This window comes from Pavona decussata, unplaced genomic scaffold, assembly GCF_977016875.1.
Source record: "Pavona decussata unplaced genomic scaffold, jaPavDecu1.1 SCAFFOLD_119, whole genome shotgun sequence".
NCBI lineage: Eukaryota > Metazoa > Cnidaria > Anthozoa > Scleractinia > Agariciidae > Pavona > Pavona decussata.
This window is the reverse complement of record NW_028145533.1, coordinates 741,150-762,434: the sequence shown is the minus strand read 5'-3', so window position 1 is coordinate 762,434 and position 21,285 is coordinate 741,150. Positions and strand designations below refer to the sequence as shown.

The following is a 21,285-nucleotide window of genomic DNA, read 5'->3' as shown; positions in this document are numbered from 1 at the left end:
CAACGTGTGGACAGTCGCATCCACCCACACCCCCACCCCCTCCCTAACAAAAAACAGGAGGGAAGGGTACCACAATTTCGTAGAGGTTCCCTCCCATCCTTTTTTTCTCCTGGTTGGTGGGTACGTTTGCATGTTAGGTTTAGATTAAGAGAGATTAAGATTAAGAGTGTGAACGAACGAACGAACGAACGAATGAATGAACGAATCAATAAGTGACTGGCTGACTGACTGACTGACTGACTGACTGACTGACTGGCTGACTGACTGACTGGCTGGCTGACTGACTGACTGACTGACTGACTGACTGACTGACTGACTGACTGACTGACTGACTGAATCAATGAATGAATCAATGAATCAAATTGTAATTTAAGGTTACTTTTAGCTAAACAAAACCAGTTCATTAACCGGAGCTTCCTTCTCTTGTTATTAGCTTGCAATGTTAGCATCAGCAGCAGTGATTGTGAATGTGGTAGCCATACCGTACATGCTCGTAGGTGTGGTTCCTCTGCTACTTATATTCTACTGGCTGAGAAACTACTATCTGAAGACTGCCGGCGAAATTAAACGACTTGAAGCCACGGGTAAGTCTTTTTTCCTCCCTTTTTTAATAACTCGAACGTTCGTTTACTCGAACTGATTGGTTTCCCCTGACGATCGGTCTAAAGAACCATTAACATTGATGCGTTTTGAAAATTGTGCGTTTTTAAGCTTCACAAAGAAAAGTTTCGTCTTCAGCATTCGTTTTCAAAAGTTTGTGTTTTCTGGCTGTCCACTCGCGTGTGGTTTCAAAATTTTAAGTTGGTAAGGGCGATGATGATTTGATCTGAATGTTGTTGGATTCATATCCAGCCGGAGCCAAAGATTTCCCTTACAAAGGCTACCTCACGTTAGCACTCTCGCATGTACACTAGAGATACACTCCATTACTCTGTTTATAGTGTACAGTTTGCTACGCGGCTCACATGCTTTGAAAACACTAACGAAATTCGTGCTTGATTATCTTGTCAGCTCGCACTCCAGTGACATCCCACTTAACAACATCCCTACAAGGCCTGTCCTCAATTCGCTCGCATAACTTACAGCAACTGATGACGACTGAGTTTCACATCTGTCAAGACCATCACACAAAGACTTGGTTTCTGTTTATCGCCGCTTCAAGGTGGTTCGCCTACCGTTTGGATTTCCTGTGTACGTTGTTTGTGTTCATGGCTTCGTTCACACCTCTCTTCAAAGCAGAAAAAGGAGGTAATATACTTGTAAGGTTGGGCTATAATATAATCTATTTGGCCCTGGGTCTCCGAGGACGCAGATTGTGGAAAGGATATGACATAGATGTCGGATAATTGTGTAGATTGTCATATCCTCATTTTGATGAGTTGTTGTCAGGAGTGATGCCTTCCTACCTTTTAGAGAGCGTATGCCAAATGCGAGCCTGGTACGAAAGTGACCCATCCCCTCACTAGTCCCCCAGCAACTTCAGTAGTCGTTAGAGCATCCGACGGTGTGCGGAAGTTCATGGGTTGGACTCCTGTTTAAGGTTACTGTATACCTTTACAGGTGTCTCGCGTCCAAGCAATGTAGCGCGTCCGGTTTAAGCTGTAAATACCTAAACCCCTATATCAAATTAAAGCTTATAGAGCTGGCTATCAAACTATACCAAGATTGTTCATATAAAATGAATTGTCGAATTTTTCACGACCTCTAAATGCGAGCGTCTGAATCACCTTTTGAAAGCTACAGGTCAAAGCGAATTAAGTTTTTCGCTGATTTAATTTGCCACTCAGTTTCCGGATCCAAAGCGCTAAAAAAAAAATGTCTACGTTTTACCATATTCAATTGCAGTGAAAAGTTACAGAACATTTTCGAAATAGCATAAAAAAAATAGTTTGATAGTCAGCTCTATAAGCTTTAATTTGATATAGTGGTTTAGGTATCTACCAAAAGTACAGTTTAAACCGGACGCGCTACATCGCTTGGACGCGAGACACCTCTAAAGGTATACGGTAACTTTAACACTGAGAGCAATTTAATTAGAATAGCAGATATCTCATTTATTCATTCACTCAATTCACCGTTTCATTTTCTCATCATATTCTTTTAATTTTTCGCCTTCAGAAATGGATGCTGGTATCGTTGGCCTTGGTGTGACGTATGCGCTCCTTTTGACGGGGATGTTTCAGTGGTGTGTTAGACAGAGTGCGGAGGTTGAAAATCAGGTGAAGTTATAACCCCGGGAATGAAAGCCGGTTTCTGTAGCATGACGCAAGTAATATTTCTTCTCCCCCCCCCCCCCCCCCCCCTTTTCCTCCTCCATCTGGTTCGCCAGCACGTTTATAGACTTGGACAAATAGAGAGAAGGGAACAATATTGCAATATAGGGACAATTCTAGAACCAGCAACCCTCCGATCTTCCGGTCGAAAATTCGATCGAAAAACTGGGACTGGTTCGTGAAAATTCTGGAAATTGTCGAAAAGGACCCCTCAATCACTGGGGTGCAAGGTAGTACATCTTCTTATTTTCTTTTGTTTCTTACACTTTACAGATGATGTCGGTGGAAAGAATAGTGGAGTTATGTCATTTAGAGCCTGAGGGGGAGTGGTGTGGCGAAGGAACTCTTCCAGGAAACTGGCCAGAGCTTGGCCTTATAACCGCTGAAGGAGTGTCCTTCAAGCATCACCCCACCCTCCCACGGGTGCTGAGAAACTTGAACTTCTGTATCAGACCGCAAGAAAAGGTATGGCGAAAAAACAAGTAAACAAACAAACAAACAAACAACGATAGGAAGCAAACTGCTCCTGCGGATGTCATCATTTTGATACAAGAAACAATACGCTGCTCGAGCCAACGAAACCGTTAACGTTGCCTCTTTGGTTGGTTTGGTTTAAGTTAGTTTATCTAAGCTTGAAAAATGAACTGACTTTGTTTGACAAGGGTGACACTTAATATCTTCACGACTAAAATCCTGTGGCCCTTGAATCCCAGACGAAACTGCAATTTGGAAATTAAACCTCTCAGAGCAAGGACATGAACCAACAATAAACTCGACCCACAAATTTGCGTCAAGTTCAGGAATCGAACCGGGCCACATTAGTGGGAAGCTAGTGCTCTCACCACTGTGCCATCCCTACTCCTCAAAGTGGACAACTTTGTTACCACTCTTGAGTATCTGCTTAGGAGAACTGTGGGCCGACTGTTTCTGTACGGATTTTTGCGCTCCATAAATCGTCGTAAATACATGTAAAGGGGTAGTGTAATCTATTTTTAGTGTCACTTTGAATAGCTATAAAACCTCTGTATTGATGGAAACGTTGACATAATGTTTCAGTTTTGTTAACAATAATCCTACTAGTGCACAGAAACGAGTATTAAGAGCCGATTTCTGAAATTATCAAAAATCGGGCGTCAGTCGTGAAATTTCGAATTCCTTCATATTTTGCCCATATAATCTCTATAGTGAGGTATTTTCAAAAATAACGTTAAAAGTTTCGGTAGCGTGTTATTTTTTTCGAAATCGGGCAAAGTTTGAAATACGGCAAATTTGCGTCCTTTCGGTCACGAAACTTACTAAAAATTACCCATTTTCATCTCGCTCGTAGAAAGAAACGCGATGTCCTCCATTAATGAAATGTTTACAAAATATAAACACATCTCTCTTCTTCATAATGCACTAGTTAAATTTAGATAAGCTATAAAATTGGAAATGCTTCGGCCGTCAGAAGAAACCCCATTTTGGCAGTTTGAAAATTTAGCAAATTTCATTCAATTTAAACCCAAAAGAAACCCAATTGGTACGTCAAGTTTGAATTTAAAATGAAGACATTGTTGAAGCACAACCTTTGTAGTTTACCGTGTTAAAATATTTCTGGCGGCAATGCAAAAGTACCCCGTCGAGAGACCAAAATGTGAAGGGTACTTTGACACGAGGAGGGCCTGTGAAACGAACAACGGCCGTCACGCCGAAATCGAGTCCTTTGTTAAATTATTACTTGCAACAAAGAATATGTTTTCTATAAGCTGTACAGAAATTGCTAATAGTAGCTTATTCTCTGTTGAACTTAGTAGGATAACATTTTGTATGATTTTGTCAACTCGTGTATTTTTACACATGTAGAAGTCAGGATTGGGCACATTTTGCTGTTAGTAACGTGTAATAGGAAACTGTTTACATTATTCTGCTTCGGCTACTTTCAAAAATACAACAGTCAGGAAATACCAATTAAAGTCAGAGTATTTCTAAGCTTTAATTCATCTATTGATCGAGTTTTTAAGACAGGAAAGGGAATTACTTTAGAATTATCAAGCCAAGATGGTATAAATTCACTTAGAAGAGTCAAAGTTAACAGCAGAGATCCGGCTGTGATTGTCGCATCGCAACATAAATATTTATGAAATTGCTATAAACTGGCAGTTTATTCTAGCCCTGAATTCGACAAAACTCGCTAAGGAGGACTTACCACAGTGATCTGTTCTGCAGCGCCAGTAACTCTTTTTAAACGGAAAAAGTTGAAATCCTTGTAACTGCGTGACTCTGACAAACTAAGGAGTGATCAAAACCGCGTGGGACCTGGTAACCGAACTATCTTCCCACGCGCTACGAAGGCGAACAAGTAACAAACGACAAACAATTCCGTATTTTACCTCTGTAAATATGTAGTTCTTCAAGTTCCTAAACCAGCCGTCTAGCCAAATATACTCTCCCTGTGCTTGAAAAACGTGTTTGTTTTTTTTTTTTTTTGGCGGGGGTGTGGGTTGCAGGCTTGCGCGTGAGAACTAGCGGACGTTTAGAACACAGCTTAGTGCCCTCTTTTCAACAGTCACTTTATATTTCCTACTGTATGGCACTTATCTTTGCAAATATCAAGAACGAAGTGGACAGTTACTATAGTGTTTCCTAACTACAGCAAAAGGCTAACAATAATGGTTGGAGGTTCCATCTATGATACAGTAGCAAGTAGAGTAGACATTGCAAGCTTTATGGGGCCACACCTGCATTTTATGTCTACACGTAGCATCTTCCTTGACTGCTAAATAGTCAAAATTTTTGTCTTTCAAGTGCAGATACGGAACTCGGAGAAACACAAAAAGCATGGAATGTCATTGGAGTTCTCTTTTCCTACTGGCTAATGTTCATGTGGCATAATTAAAATTATGCATAGACACTAGCTTGTTGAACATTAGCCAGTTCAAAGCTCTCAGTTAGTGAGAACGCCCAAATTTCAAACCAAAACCCGAGGAAACAAAATGAATGGAATTGTGCAGAGAGAGGGTGCTTTTAAATTCGGGTTCATGTTTTCGCGGTTCTCACTAATCTGGAGCTTGGAACAGGCTAGGCTGCAAAACAGTATTTTTGTGCGCTGGTCCGTCGTAGGATCATGTGCGGTCGTTTCTTGTAGGAAAATGTCTACTCTCATCTTGCTACTGTATCATAGATGGAACCTCCACCCAATAATGTTAGCCTTTGCTGCAGTTAGGAAACACTATAGTAACTGTCCACTTCGTTCTTGATATTTGCAAAGATAAGTGCCATACAGTAGAATTTATAGAATGACTGTTGAAAAAAGGGCACTAAACTGTGTTCTAAACGTCCGCTAGTTCTCACGCGCAAGGAACCTCCCTCCCCCCCCCCCCACCCCTCCCCGCCAAGAAAAAAAAAGGAGCGTTTTTAAGCACGGGGAGTGTATATTTGGCTAGACGGCTGGTTTAGGAACTTGAAGAACTACATATTTACAGAGGTAAAATACGGAATTGTTTGTCGTTTGTTACTTGTTCGCCTTCGTAGCGCGTGGGAAGATAGTTCGGTTACCAGGTCCCACGCGGTTTTGATCACTCCTTAGTTTGTCAGAGTCACGCAGTTACAAGGATTTCAACTTTTTCCGTTTAAAAAGAGTTACTGGCGCTGCAGATCAGATCACTGTGGTAAGTCCTCCTTAGCGAGTTTTGTCGAATTCAGGGCTAGAATAAACTGCCAGTTTATAGCAATTTCATAAATATTTATGTTCCGATGCGACAATCACAGCCGGATCTCTGCTGTTAACTTTGACCTCTTCTAAGTGAATTTATACCATCTTGGCTTGATAATTCTAAAGTAATTGCCTTTCCTGTCTTAAAAACTCAATCAGTAGATGAATTAAAGCTTAGAAATACTCTGACTTTTGGTATTTCCTGACTGTTGTAATTTTTGAAAGTAGAGGAAGCAGAATAATGTAAACAGTTTTCAATTACACAATTAACAGCAAAATGTGCCTAATCCTGACTTCTACATGTGTAAAAATACATGAGTTGACAAAATCATACAAAATGTTATCCTACTAAGTTCAACAGAGAATAAGCTACTATTAGCAATTTCTCTGCAGCTTATAGGAAACATATTCTTTGTCGCAGGTGATAATTGAACGAAGGACTTGATTTGTAGCGTGACGGCCGTTGTTCGTTTCACAGGCCCTCCTCGTGTCAAAGTACCCTTCACATTTTGGTCTCTCGACGGGGTACTATTGCATTGCCGCCAGAAATATTTTAACACAGTAAACTACAAAGGTTGTGCTTCAACAATGTCTTCATTTTAAATTCAAACTTGACGTACCAATTGGGTTTCTTTTGTGTTGAAATTGAATGAAATTTGCTAAATTTTTAAACTGCCGAAATGGGGTTTCTTCTAACGGTCAAAGCACTTCCAATTTTCAAGCTTATCTAAATTTAACTAGTGCATTATGAAGAAGAGAGATGTGTTTATATTTTGTGAACATTTCATTAATGGAGGACATCGCGTTTCTTTCTACGAGCGAGATGAAAATGGGTAATTTTTAGTAAGTTTCGTGACCGAAAGGACGCAAATTTGCCGTATTTCAAACTTTGCCCGATTTCAAAAAAAATAACACGCTGATGAAACTTTTAACATTATTTTTGAAAATACTCCACTATAGAGATTATATGGGCAAAATATGAAGGAATTCGAAATTTCACGACTGACGCCCAATTTTTGATAATTTCAGAAATCGGCTCTTAATTGTCTTTGACGGCGGATGGCTAGGATGGAAATGGATTGCAACTTGAAAAAATTGGCGATTTTTTGAAGTTCTTCCTTTGTATTACAAGAGAAATCGCTTAAAACTGTTTATAGTTTGTTCTTCCTCGTAAAAATCCCTTAATATTTTCCTCCCGGTTTTTCTAAAGATAATCTCAAGTTAGAGAAAAGGTTCTTTGTCAAATATTTGAGCAGTTTTGCATAACAAACAGCAAAACCCCCGTCTCAGTGCCCATTTAATATCGTTGCCGGTAGGCCACAAGATGGCGCTCTTTGAGATTTACTTAAACGATGCTTTACGTTTCTTGGCCGTTGTATTGTTGTACAGGTTGGTATTGTTGGACGCACTGGAGCTGGAAAGTCTTCTTTGTTAGTAGCTTTACTGAGAATGGCGGTGCCAAATGGGACCATCAGAATTGATGGTGTTGATATCACAGAGATCGGACTGCATGATTTGAGGTCCAGGATCTCCTATATTCCACAGGTACGACGACGAGACAACAAAAACCTTTACTAACTATTACACAATTACCATACAAACACTTCGACCTAGTGGTCAGTAAATGGGCTCTTGGTGAAGTTTTTTAAAAGGCCCTGTCCGAATCAATCCGGTTATATTTTGGAATGAGCGTTTTCGCCCCGAAAACGCATAAAATGTTTTGCGTCCATACCATTGTTTCGTGTCGTTTTTCCCCTCTACACTAATCTGGGTTAAGTTGGAAGCGGCGCTCCTAGTAAAGCTAAATACGCCGTAAAATAATGATCAATAGCTTTCATTTGAATGATCATGCATGTACTAGGATTTGATCCGCAAACTTAAACGTTAGAACCACTTTGTACAGCACAAAAAACAGCACCACGGGAACGTATCATTTGAATGGTCATACTTTAGGATTTCATCCACAGACTCAAAAGTTAGAACCACTTTGTACAGCACAATAAAACAGCACCACGGGAACGTATCATTTGAATGGCCACACTTTACGATTTCATCCATAGACTCAAAAGTTAGAACCACTTTGTACAGCACAATAAAACAGCACCACAGGAACGTATCATTTGAATGGTCATACTTTAGGATTTCATCCATAGACTCGAAAGTTTGAGCCACCTTTTACAACATAATAAACAGCATTACATGGTGATGCCACTCAATGGCCACGCTTTAGATTTCATTCTTGCACATGTACACGAAGATAGACAGCACCACGGTCGGAAAAGTTTGGCGGGCGCTTTTTAAGTCAAAGCAACGTTTTAAATGTCATTTGCACGATAACCTATTTATCATGCACTTACAGAGGTCATTTTTCAATATTGAGATTGAGGTGTTTGATTTTTCTCTAGGATCCAGTAGTTTTCAGTGGAACGTTGAGAAAAAACCTGGACCCAAACAACGAGTATTGCGATGCTGATTTATGGCTGGCTCTTCACGAGGTAATTTGATGAGTTTTTTCTAGAATGTCCCACTCAGAAAACAACACAAACGAAGATCACATTGGATGACTTCTGCTCAGTAGGTTTTATAGTGACACTTGAAGATAATGCCTACAGACTCGAAAGTTAGAACCACCTTGTACAGCACGTTCTGAAATCTATTCAAAGAAGTTTGGTCCAGGAGCCAAATCTCACGAAGCCTTCAAAGTTAACATGTATCTCAATTAAAAAAAATTCAGGCTTGAACGTTCAAGCCTGGATTTTTTTTTTCAGGCTTTCTTTTCGCAACAGCTAAAGTTGCGTACTAACTGCAAGGATCTTTCTTCTATTTGATCTTTCATTCGCAGTTCAAAATATATGTCTCATATATTTACATTCATTTAATTTCTTAACAATAGACACTTCTTCAGAAACAAAACTTAAGATATATCTTAACTTAAGAGGAAAAAAAAACCTTAGGAGTTTTGCGTGAGATTGGCCCCAGGACTAAATGCGGTAAATATTTCCTTATTATTATTGTGTCCGGGAAGAAGCTCCCTTTGTAAACGTTGGTATGACAGGAGTTAAGATTTAAGCATATCGTTTGATGACTGAAATTCATTGTCAATAATGACTGATTTTGATTTACCAATCTTTGAGCACAGGTGCAGTTGAGGGACACCTTATGCAGTTTAAATGGCAATTTGGACAATCCATTGACAGACTCAGGATGCAGTTTAAGCGTTGGTCAGCGGCAACTATTGTATCTAGCACGCGCTATTCTAAAAGACAACAAGATTCTTGTCATAGAAATAGCGGACGTGGATAAAAAGTATGTGCTTCTTTTTTAAAGCTCATGCATAGGTCAATTGCAGCAGTGCCCATCCCTCCTCCCCCACGGCAAACCCCGTTCGCCCGAAAAAGGGGGGGATGCGTTGATTTCTTCTCTTCTGAGCTTACCTTCGTTCAAATAAAAGCTAATTCATGCCAAACTAAGTATCTGACAAGTATTATTATTACTCAGTATTGTAGCAGTCACCTTTCCTTCTGTGGATCAACTGTCTCATTTGTGTCCTCTTTTGACAACGTTAATCACAAAATCGTCCTTGCTGATTGAGGTTGCGTTCGATTGACCGTATTCCGGAATAAGAATAAGCAGAATAGCTGTTAGATTTCTCTTTTTAAGTTAAGTAAATTTGGAAAGAAATTTCTGAAAACTTTGGCTGACACATGGTAATTTAAGAGCCATTTTGTACTCTGGGAATTTCAAAAACGCCTTATGACAGATTTCTTGTCATCATTGTATGTATTCCTATTCCAGAATAGGTTCAATCGAACGTACCCAAAGTTGTAAATGAAAGCACGTGACAGTGTCGTGGCCGTCTAATGCCCTGGGGTAGACTAGTGCCCGACTCCCGTGACAAACAATGTTGAAAAATGCCCCGCCAATGCCCGGGGGCCCGTGGGGAAGGGGTTGGACCAGGTGGAGGGGGCATGGGCAATGCTGGAATTGACTGATACATTGCTATTTCACAATTAACAAATCGACAGCAGTTTTCTACGGTCTATAATTTTAAAGACCGAAACTCACGAGCCGCAGGCAGTGGTCACTACCGAGTTTTGAACATTTTATGGCGTCGTCATTTTATGATTTATAACAGTATACACCATACAAAACTGCCGTCGATTTGTTTTTTACAATAACATGGAAAACTTACGAGCGATTTCCCGTTGGAAAGCGCATTCGTTAGATCTGACGTCATTTTAATTGTCAATAAGTCTTAGCTACGAGCCAATCAGCGCGCGGGAATTTTGACAGTTATTGTAAAATGCATTACATCCCTCATTGACTTCTACATCCATACTGCTGTTGCGAGATCTTCTAATGACCAGAGTTCTTTGCAGAACTGATGCTCTGATTCAAGACGCAATCAGGAGAAAGTTCAAGAACTGCACTGTTCTTATTGTGACTCAAAGATTAAAAACCATCATTGAGTGTGACCGTGTTATGGTAAGATACACGTATGGTACGAGTTTATGAAATCGTGACCCACCTTGTAGACAGCGCTGTTAAGACCACAGTAACTGAATCCTCTCTCCGCGTATTTTTAGTCAGGTTCTGGCGTTGTGCCATGCAAAAATGTTTGAAACCTAGTTCAGGCTGTTCTTCTTTCAAGAAATTACAAGCAATTTTAGTCTTTGTGATATTTCAGCATCAACAGGAAGCATAGTATTTGCGAGTTTATAGTATTTGCGTGAAAATTTGAATAAAATAAGTCCAAAAGTGACCTAGCCTATTAGAATGATTTTTACAAAACACCAGCGCAATGCCCGTGATAGATTCCTTTAATTAATTTATCTGCCCTCGCTATTATTTATCATTTTTATTTTTTTATGTAAAAATTGTAGTATGATTTTATGCACTCTTAATTTTCTTGTCTTTTGTTTTGTGCTACTTAGTAGTTAGTTGCACGTTATACGCCAGTTAGCTGCACGTGGCAGTGACCAACTCGAAAGCCTAAGCCCCTTTGGTCACTGCGCACATTTTACCTTTGATGATTTATGTAATTTACTGTTGTCTATATGTTTCTTTTGTGATGTATCGTAATTTCCTTTTGTAGTAAACTATTGAAATAGTGCATTAATAAAAAATCTGAAAAATCTGAAAATCTGATAAATTTATTATTATTATTTTTTTAAATTTTATGTTTGTTAGGTTCTTGACAATGGACGGCTGAAAGAATTTGACGAACCGCACTTGTTGCTCCAGAACAAGTTGAGTTGCTTCTCCCGCCTCGTCGAACAAGCGGGTTTTATATCTGTTGCACAGTTAGTCAAAGCCGCTAGGAAAGCTTATGAACGTCGACACGAACCGGAAGATATGCTTGACGCCATTCCAGAGTCGGTCAGAAGTCATCTGTCCTCTTACATACCAGCTTCTGGCTTCACCGATCTACAACTTGTGTCTAATGTATAACAGTAGGTTGTGAATCGTTGAGGGTCTTTGACATGACCAAATTTTGTAGTGGTTTTTGCAGGGGGCCCTCCTTCTATGATAGCATTGGAGGTTTCCACTTGGCCAAAATATTTCGGTTAGATAATCCGGACACTTTCCACGTCGACCAACTTTTATGGTGTTTTTTGCATCGGCCCTCCTTCCATGAGAGCATAGGAGCTCTCCATTTGGCCAAAATTTTCAGTTGGACAATCCGGGCACTTTCCGTGTCCAATGGAGGGGCTTTTTTCCATTCGTTCCAAACTTGCAATCTCATTGGTAGATAAAAAAAAATTACCTGATGGTGCAAGAAGACAACAAAGAGGAAATGGAAATTTTGTGCAAATTGAACGGCAGTTCCGTTTTGACCGATTGGAACGGAAAAGTTGGTCAGTCGGCATGCCTACGAAGATCGTCCGTTTGTTCTAGGAAATGTTCGTCTTATCCGGGTGTTGTATTTGAGTTTCAACCGGTTGATCCAAGAAGTTTAGCTACATGGAAAGAGCCCTATGTCTAATGTAAAGTGAGCATAGAAACGGTCTGCCGTTTTTAACAAGTTTAGCTAACATCGCATGCGCTGTACCTTGTCAGAATCTTCACGAAATCGCCATAAAATCGCAGCAAAGATCTTCGTTTATCCAAAAAAAAAAAAATCATTTAAAAAATCGCCTGTGTTAAGGCCGCCTTAAGGAAGAAACTTCCAAAGGGTGTGAGATTTAGAAATATTTTACATAAAAAGGTAATACCAAAAAATAACAAGAACAATAACAAGCAAAAAAAAAAACCAGACAAACAAAACGAAACAAAAAACAACATTAACAAAAACGATATTCCGAGAAAAAGTCTTATCAGGGTAACGAAATTTCGTTCCTGGTAACAATTTCGTTATTTCTAACAACTCAATATAGATTGATTCCTAGAAAACTATCCTTCCCCTTCTCAATTTGAACATGATTTTTACAGAAATCACAATGTTTGCTCGATTCATGTTTGAGACGGAATACTAATTAAAAGGGTAACTCCTGTCAGGACGAAACATTCACTGTATATCACGTATTCGGCGAAGAACAAGTTTCCCATCTTCTTATTGTTTAAACGGGGAGTTCGGACCAAGACGTCGTCTTGGAGACGAGTAACTGGACGGACTTTAAGAGTTTTTCAACATTTTTAATCGTCATTCTTCAACTAAGGCTCTCACGTGTTATTATATGTATTTATTTTGCACCAATGTTTGCAACAAACAAAAAGTAATACGTCCTCTGTCGCTAATATATCAGAATGGTTACAAATTCTAATAACAAATGTTATAACTTAAATAATTTTATGTAAAAATTCAGAGGACTCTTTATACAGATTTGACATCTCTAATTCTTGTCACGATCAAATGCTCATGTGAACATTTCAACTTCAGGTTTGTTCATTAAGAAACAAGAAATTCTAATACTAGTTATATTTCAGGAAAACGAGACAATAACCGCGTTTCCAAAGCTGTTTTAAGTGTCTCAACTTTGTATTTTTTTGTATGAAATAAGTATTCAAATCCTCTATATTTAGCACATACGTTCAGCTGTCCCATTTTGCACACACGAAGCGCCATTTTTTTTCTGTTTTCTTTCTGTTTTAATATATTTTAAGATGAAAAAAAAAATCTTTTTTCGCACTAACAGATGTAACAACTATTCGCGTATGCTGCATATAGTCTGCGCTCAAATTATTGCCATAAAAGAGGTGCTCTAATTGGTCCACTTTTGAATTAAGTTACGAGCCAATGAAAAGGCGCGTTGTACAACGTGTAAGCCAAACCAGTTGTGTTTTGCTCGCACGCTTTTTCCATGTAATTTCTTGAACTCTGATTGGCTTATTGCGTTGTTACGTTGGTTGTAATTTGTTAGGGTGGTTACCTTACGACACTTGATTGAAAATCGCTCCTTTTGGGCGTACTTTGTTCGTGTAAATAACCTATTTTTGTGACTTCACCAAGTTTGTGTGCCATTGTTTGGAATCAATCTGGCAGATGTAAGCTAAGTAAGTTTTTCAATGCAAGATTTCATTTTCATACGTGTCATAACAAGAAATAATTTATATATTCACGTACTTATGCTTGGGTTTTATAAATCGCCAAATCATAGTTTATATTATAAGACTGTTTGTAACAGAGTTTTTGTTAATAAAAAGTTGTAAATAACTGACGGTCATATGTGAGAATGGGTGAGAAATTTGCAAATCCTCGAAACATGAAATAATGAGCTGTAGAGAAACAAATGGATTTAGTTAGAAACGAGATTAATCCCAAAGACACAACTGTCTCTATACATGAAAACTTGTTTCTAGGAGACTAAGTCATCTTTAAAGTGGTCCTTAGGTATAATTATTCATATCCAAACTATTGAGAAAAAAGGGTTAATACTTTGCTAATACAACTAAAGGTAGAATATACATTTTATAAATGAAGGTGTAACTATCCAATCAGTAAATAAAGATATTCAGAACCCAGTATGATTTCATGGAATATCTTCTGATTTCATCGTCATCCTCGTGAGCATCTTCTGATTTATGTAACTAAAAATGTACTTGTGCAATTTTTTTTCTCGATCTCGAGCAACGAAGACAGATACCGCTAGCGTTTCCACAGTCATGGAGATATTTGAACTGGAGTCTTTTAACTGCCCTGTGTTAATGTGGTACATGGAACGTTTTCAGACTTTCTCTGCAAGTAATCAGACGCCTACGCTCTAGCAAACACCAGTCACAACAAGCTTAAAGCGGCATAAAAGCTCTGATGTCTCACAAATACAGGTGCCCAGGGAAATCAAATTTTGGAATATTTATTCCAGACATGGCCTAAATTTTATCGAAGCAATGGCCATTTTGAATGACCTGTTCCCAACCAGCTAATGGAATTGGAAGGTCTGGAGTAGAGAGATTGCGAGGTCTAGGGGACTTGCAAATTTTATAATTTTTTCCGGACGCGTTTTCTATCGTTTGCCCCTTCTCGATCTTTAAAACAGCGAATCGTTTTCAGTTAACCCTGTTCGCGCTAAGTTTCAAAATGGCGACCTCGCGATGCAATGAACTTGATTTAAGGTTACGTTCGTTCCCACTCCCTCATCGAAGAAGCACCAAAGTTTCTTAAGAAACTAGCTAGCTCCCTTCTTAAGAGTACAAATGACGCCTCAGCAAAATAAACACGCTACGGTCGTGATATGCTCATACGAAACACAAATTCTGTTCAGTTTGTATTCTCTTAGGAGAAAGTACAAAGATTTTGACGTCTGTTTCGCGACTTTTTTTTCATACTCGGGCGACATTTGGTGATCGGTCTCAGTCCTAGTCAGAAATGATATTTTCGACCCGAAGCGAAACCGGTTCTGGCTTTATCACTGGCATCGAAAAGGCTTCAGCGGAGGTGGTGGGTTGAATTTGAGGTCGATGGCGTTGTATAACTTGCATCTCTATGGCTGGTGGTCTGTTCTCTGGCTGTGTTAGATGCAAAATCTCCAGGAATGCTTGGCGCATCTTTGTCATCCTCCAGCAGTAAATGATTGGGTTAAAAAATGATCCCAGTCCAGCAAGAGTTGAGGACCAGCTCCACATGATGTTCGTAATCCGCAGTTCTACATTCTTTAGTGAAATGGTAACCGTAGCGGCCACAGTTCCAGGGAAGTAAGTTAACACCAAGACAAAGAGAATAAATCCGAGAGTGTTCACGTCCCTTTTGTCTTTTTTCATTCTTTTGGCTTCTTCGTCAGTTAACTGCTCGGTTTGCTGTCGTTTCTGGCGCCGTGTTGCGGTAAAAATATAGCAATACGTGTATAAGATAGTAGCGACAGATCCCAACACAAGAATGGACGCCAAGATGAAAGACACTTTCCGGCAGACATCGACCATGTTTGTTTGGTTTTCGATCGAAGTTAAGACTTGTCTTACAGTTGTCACAAACAATGCTGTAGCCCAGACTAAAATTACACCAACTTTAATGCGCTGTTTTGTGATAATGGCCGGGTACCTTAAGGGTTTTTTGATGGCGATATACCGATCGATACTGATCAAAACGAGGTGACCTAAGGAAGCGAAATGAAGTGCCACAGTTGTTACCGAGTTCATTTCCTCCAGTGCGGTACAAAACTGCCCCACGCCAAAGATTCGCTTCATCTCCATCGCTATCCTTGTAGGCTGACAAACCAGACCAGTTAACAAGTCTGTCCCAGCTAGGCACGCCAACAATATGTTCGACTTGGATCGCAGTCGTTGCGTTGATGCCACGACATAGATGACCAGTGCGTTTAGCACGATGGTAGGAATGATTGCGATTGAATTTATTACGGTAATAGCGACTAGATGCTTAAACGTACCTTCTGTCAGGTATTGAGCTTTCCAGAGAGATTTGCTCGCTTCCAAATGAGGGCATTCCTCTGGATTGTAAAACCTCGTATGTGAAGGAGAAGAAGTATTCTTCATTTTACGCTGACTTGTCGTCACTAAACAGTGGATCGCGAAGGGAAGATCACATTTAGATGTGGAAAAAACTCTCAGGAAATACATATGTATGAGAAAGAAAATTTCTCATTGGTTGCGTTTGAAAAGAATTATGAAGATTTTAAGCCTCAAAAGCAAAGAACCGCTTTCATATTTTGTTTTGTTTTGTTTTCTTTCTCTTCCTTTTTGTGAAGTAAGAGAATTTTTGATATGGCCACAGCTGGTGTCCTTTTTTCTATCTGCAAAGAACGTGAGTTGAAACAAATTTGTTACATAAGATTGAAAAAACATTCGGCGGGCAACCATAATATTCTTGCCCAAAGAAAGCAGAAACAACATTCAAGGTACGTTCTAAAGTTACGAAAACAAACTGTTCCTAACAGCGAAGACATGATTGGCTAATTAGTCTTTCGTGATATATGATCATTATATATGATCATCAAAAAATTTTGAAAATGAAAGTAAGCGAAAACTGTTAAATAGATTGTTATTCAGAAACTAATTAATAATTCATAAGCCCATTGACCTATTAAATGGTCGATAAAAACTTCACGTGCAGTGGTTTTAATACCCGATAAAACCTCCTCATTATTAGTATTGATATTTTTCTCGTATGCTATTTACCAACGTTCACAAAAGCATCATTGTTTGACACACGCTTTTCCAGGCATCTCAAAATTTGCAGGATGTAATCTCTAAAATGTTTCTTTACACATCAGTTTAAGATGCACAAAGGAGACGCCTTTGAGAGCTCTTTTTTGTCAACTAAGAGAATTTTTGATATGGCCACAGCTGGTTTTTCGCTGTCGTTTTTTACAATTGTGTGGGTTGAGATAATAATGTCTCAAAATGAGGTTAAAATAAATTCGGCCAAACAGTTCTTGTCATTGGCTAATGATTAGCCATTATTACTCCCATTCAACGACAGCGGTTTTGTACTAAAGTTAGGAAAATTGATTCCCAAGGAAACGTTTTAGTATTTTAGAGGCAAGTCATTCGTGTTCAAAAATTAAATAATGTTATATGAACATCGACATATTTTCAACATAATAATATATAAATCATTTCAAGCGACAAATCCGCGACGACTTTTTAACGGGTGAGAGGCATTTAAACAAAAAAAAAATCTTCCTGAATAATCCAGGGGTGGGAAATCGATAGACATTTCTCTTATTATAGTTCACCGGTTCTTTTCGTACAGAAAGCACAAGAATGCATCGCAAAATTTGCAGGATGTAATCTTTAAAATGTTTCTTTACAGATCAGTTTAAGACGTGGAAGGAAGGCGCCGTTGCGAGCTCTTTTAGTTTGTCAACTAAGAGAATTTTTGATATGGTCACAGCTGGTGTCTCGCTCTTGTTTTTACAATTGTATGAGTTGCGATAAAAATGTCTCACTGTTAAGTTGAAATAAATTGAGGCAAACAGTTCTTGTCTTTTGGCTATTGATTAGCCATTACTGCTCCCATTCAAAGACAGCAGATTTGTTCTAAAGTTAGAAAAAATTGATTCCCAAGGAAACGTTTTAGTATTTCAGAAGCAAGTCATTCGTTTTCAAAAATTAAATAATGTTATATGAGCATCGACAAATTCTCAATATAATAATATACATAAATTATTTCAAGCGAAAGATCAGCGACGACTTTTAAACGAGTGATAGGCATTAAACAAAAAATAAATCTTCCTGAATAATCCAGGGGTGGGAAATCAATAGAAAATTATTTCGGAAATCAATCGACGCAATCGATACCAATCAAATTGAATCGTTGTTTTTCCTGTTTTTAATATGGAAATAACGGTAATCTTTTTGCTTAAATATTGCACGCTCATTTCGCATGGAAACCTAACCAGCACGTGCAGTATTTTTCTCTTTGCACGAGAAATAAAGATTGCGCGAAATATTTTACGTTCTCAGCAATAATTGGCTTCAGTTTCTGGTTAATATTCATGACTAATTTGGTAAGCATCTCGCGGATTTCAGAACCATCATTTCGAAACACCAGTTGAACTGTCATCTGGAAAAACGCAAAATGGTGAAATATGAAGGCAGAAAATGATGGAAAAGATGTCCGTACAAACAAGGACAGTAATCCCCGCTTTGAAAATGTTACGAGTTTAAGTTTGCACTTGTTTGGCTGATCTTTAAACACACGTGCGCTAGCTTGCTGTTCGCTCAAAGCAGGTTACTTGGAAACTTGTTATAAAGCTGTCCCACTTTGCACACGGGAATAGCGCACGGAGCGCTATTTTGTTCTGTTTTCTTTCTGTTTTAATATATTTTAAGATGAAAAATTACGCTTTTCGGACTAACAGATGTAACAATTATTTGCGTATGCTGCATATAGTCTGCGCTCAAATTATTGCCATAAAAGAGGTGCTCTAATTGGTCCACTTTTGAATTAAGTTACGAGCCAATGAGAAGACGCGTTGAACTGCGTGTAAGCCAAACCAGTCGTGTTTTGCTCGCACGCTTTTTCCATGTAATTTCTTGAACTCTGATTGGCTTATTGCGTTGTTACGTTGGTTGTAATTTGTTAGGGTGGTTACCTTACGACACTTGATTGAAAACCGCTCCTTTTGGGCGTACTTTATTCATGTAAATAACCTATTTTGTGACTTCACCAAGTTTGTGTGCTATTGTCTCGAAAACAATCTGGCAGATGTAAGCTTAGTAAGTTTTTCAATGCAGGATTTCATTTCAAGTCGTGTCAAAACAAGAAATTATTTATATATTCACATACTCATGCTTGGGTTTTATAAATCGCCAAATCATAGTTTATATTATCAGACTGTTTGTAACAGAGTTTTTGTTAATGGAAAGTTGTAAATAACTGACGGTCATTTGTGAGAATGGGTGAGAAATTTGCAAATCCTCGAAACATGAAATAATGAGCTGTAGAGGTGGGTTTAGTTAGAAACGAGATTAATCGCAAAGATTCAACTGTCTCTATACATGAAAACTTGTTTCTAGGAGACTAAGTCATCTTTAAAGTGGTCCTTAGGTATAATTATTCATATCCAAACTATTGAGAATAAAGGGTTAATACTTTGCTAATACAACTAAAGGTAGATTATATACATTTTATAAATGAAGATGTAACTATCCAATCAGTAAATAAAGATATTCAGAACTCAATATGATTTTATGGAATATCTTTTGATTTCATCGCCAGCCTCGTCAGAGTCTTCTGGTTTATGTAAAATGTACTTGTGCAGTGTTTTTTTTTCTCGATCTCGAGCAACGAAGACAGATACCGCTAGCGTTTCCACAGTCATGGAGATATTTGAACTGGAGTCTTTTAACTGCTCTGTGTTAATGTGGTACATGGAACGTTTTCAGACTTTCTCTGCAAGTAATCAGACGCCTACACTCTAGAAAACACCAGTCGCAACAAGCTTAAAGCGGCATAAAAGCTATACAGGCGCCCAGGGAAATCGAATTTTGGAATATTTATTTCAGACATGGCCTAAATTTTATCGAAGCAATGTCCATTTTGAATGACCTGTTCCCAACCAGCTAATGGAATTAGAAGGTCTGGAGTAGAGAGATTGCGAGGTCTGGGGGACTTACAAATTTTATAAATTTTTCCGGACGGTTTTCTACCGCTTGCCCCTTCCCAATCTTTAAAACAGCGAATCGTTTTCAGTTAACCCTACTCGCCTACGTTGCAATGAACTTGATTTAAGGTTACGTTCGTTCCCACTCCCTCATCGAAGAAGCACCAAAGTTTCTTAAGAAACTAGCTAGCCCCCTTATTAAGAGTACAAACGCCGCCACAGAAAAATAGACACGCTACGGTTGTGATATGCTCATACGAAACACCAATTCTGTCCAGTTTGTATTTTCTTAGGAGAAACGTACAAAGATTTTGACGTCTGTTACCTGACTTTTTTTTATACTCAGGCGACATTTGGTGATCGGTTTCAGTCCTAGTCAGGAATGATATTTTCGACCCGAAGATGAGAAACTGACAGCAAAACCGGTTCTGGCTTTATCACTGGCATCGAAAACGGTTCCGAGGTGGTGGGCTGAATTTCAACTCGATGGCGTTGTATAACTTGCATTTCTATGGCTGGTGGTCTGTTGTCTGGCTGTGTTAGATGCAAGATCTGTAGGGAAGCTTGGCGCATCTTTTTCATCCGCCAACAGTAAATGATCGGGTTAAAAAATGACCCCAGTCCAGCAAGAGTTGAGGACCAGCTCCATATGATGTTCGTAATCCACAGTTCTACATTCTTTAGTGAAATGGCAACCGTAGCGGCCACAGTTCCAGGGAAGTAAGTTAACACCAAGACAAAGAGAATAAACCCGAGAGTGTTCACGTCCCTTTTGTCCTTTTTTATTCTTTTGGCTTCTTCGTCAGTTAACTGCTCGGTTAGGAGTCGTTTCTGGCGCCGTGTTGCGGTAAAAATATAGCAATACGTGTATAAGATAGTAGCAACAGATCCCAACATAACAATGGACGCTAAGGTGACAAACGCTTTCCGACAAACATCGACAATGTTTGCTTGGCTTTTGATCGAAATTAGCACTTGTCTTGTAGTTGTCACAAACAATCCTGTCGCCCAGACCAAAATTACACTAACTTTAATGCGCTGTTTTGTGATAATGGCCGGGTACCTTAAGGGTTTTTTGATGGCGATATACCGATCGATACTGATCAAAACGAGGTGACCTAAGGAAGCGAAACGAAGTGCCACAGTTGTTACCGAGTTCATTGTCTCCAGTGAGGTACAAAACTGCCCCACGCCAAGGATTCGCTTCATCTCCATCGCTATCCTTGTAGGCTGACAAACCAGACCAGTTAACAAGTCTGTCCCAGCTAGACACGCCAACAATATGTTCGACTCGGATCGCAGTCGTTGCGTTGATGCCACGACAAAGATGACCAGTGCGTTTAGCACGATGGTAGGAATGACCGCGATCGAATTGATTGCAGTAACAGCAACTAGATGCTTAAACGTACCTTCTGTCAGGTATTGTGCTTGCCAGAGAGATTTGCTCGTTTCTAAATGAGGGCACTCCTCTGGATTGTAAAACCTCGTGTGCAAAGGAGAAGAAGTATTCTTCATTTTACGTTGACTTGTCGTCACTAAACAGTGGATCGCGAAGGGAAGATCACATTCAGATGTGAAGAAATCTCTCGAGAAACACATATGTATGAAAAAGAAAATTTCTCATTGGTTGCGTTTGAAAAGAATTATGAAGATTTTAAGCCTTAAGAGCAAAGAACCGCTTTCATATTTTGTTTTGTTTTTCTTTCTTTTTGTGAAGTAAGAGAATTTTTGATATCGTTACAGCTGGCGTCCTTTTTTCTTTCTGAAAAGAACGTGAGTTGGAATTGAACAAATTTGTTACATAACATTGAAAAAAATT

The 21,285-nt window shown here is 39.0% G+C and overlaps 3 protein-coding genes across 3 annotated transcripts in view; 1 reads left to right on the top strand and 2 right to left on the bottom strand.

Annotated features, from left to right (window-relative positions):
* Positions 1 to 12,182, top strand: part of LOC146469762 (ATP-binding cassette sub-family C member 4-like) — a 33,684-nt gene extending 21,502 nt beyond the window's left edge. Inside the window, exons 21-29 of the mRNA XM_085122913.1 lie at positions 434 to 584; positions 1,012 to 1,248; positions 2,119 to 2,219; positions 2,547 to 2,738; positions 7,354 to 7,509; positions 8,370 to 8,459; positions 9,104 to 9,270; positions 10,344 to 10,449; positions 11,155 to 12,182. Of these exons, the coding sequence (XP_084979039.1) occupies positions 434 to 584; positions 1,012 to 1,248; positions 2,119 to 2,219; positions 2,547 to 2,738; positions 7,354 to 7,509; positions 8,370 to 8,459; positions 9,104 to 9,270; positions 10,344 to 10,449; positions 11,155 to 11,415 (1,461 nt within the window). The 3' untranslated portion in view covers positions 11,416 to 12,182. The remainder of the gene's footprint in view (positions 1 to 433; positions 585 to 1,011; positions 1,249 to 2,118; positions 2,220 to 2,546; positions 2,739 to 7,353; positions 7,510 to 8,369; positions 8,460 to 9,103; positions 9,271 to 10,343; positions 10,450 to 11,154) is intronic.
* A 2,578-nt stretch (positions 12,183 to 14,760) lies between these two features.
* Positions 14,761 to 15,891, bottom strand: LOC146469761 (beta-2 adrenergic receptor-like). Its single transcript, XM_085122851.1, has one exon. It carries the CDS (start codon positions 15,889 to 15,891, stop codon positions 14,761 to 14,763), a length of 1,131 nt encoding a protein of 376 aa, XP_084978977.1.
* Positions 15,892 to 19,838: 3,947 nt separating this feature from the next.
* LOC146469760 (histamine H2 receptor-like) lies at positions 19,839 to 20,981 on the bottom strand. Its single transcript, XM_085122850.1, has one exon. It carries the CDS (start codon positions 20,979 to 20,981, stop codon positions 19,839 to 19,841), a length of 1,143 nt encoding a protein of 380 aa, XP_084978976.1.
* Between the last annotated feature and the right edge of the window lie 304 nt (positions 20,982 to 21,285).

What these genes read in the sequence shown, in the direction of transcription:
- LOC146469761 (XM_085122851.1), bottom strand. Translation starts at nt 15,891, where the DNA reads ATGAAGAATACTTCTTCTCCTTCACATACGAGGTTTTACAATCCAGAG.
- LOC146469760 (XM_085122850.1), bottom strand. Translation starts at nt 20,981, where the DNA reads ATGAAGAATACTTCTTCTCCTTTGCACACGAGGTTTTACAATCCAGAG.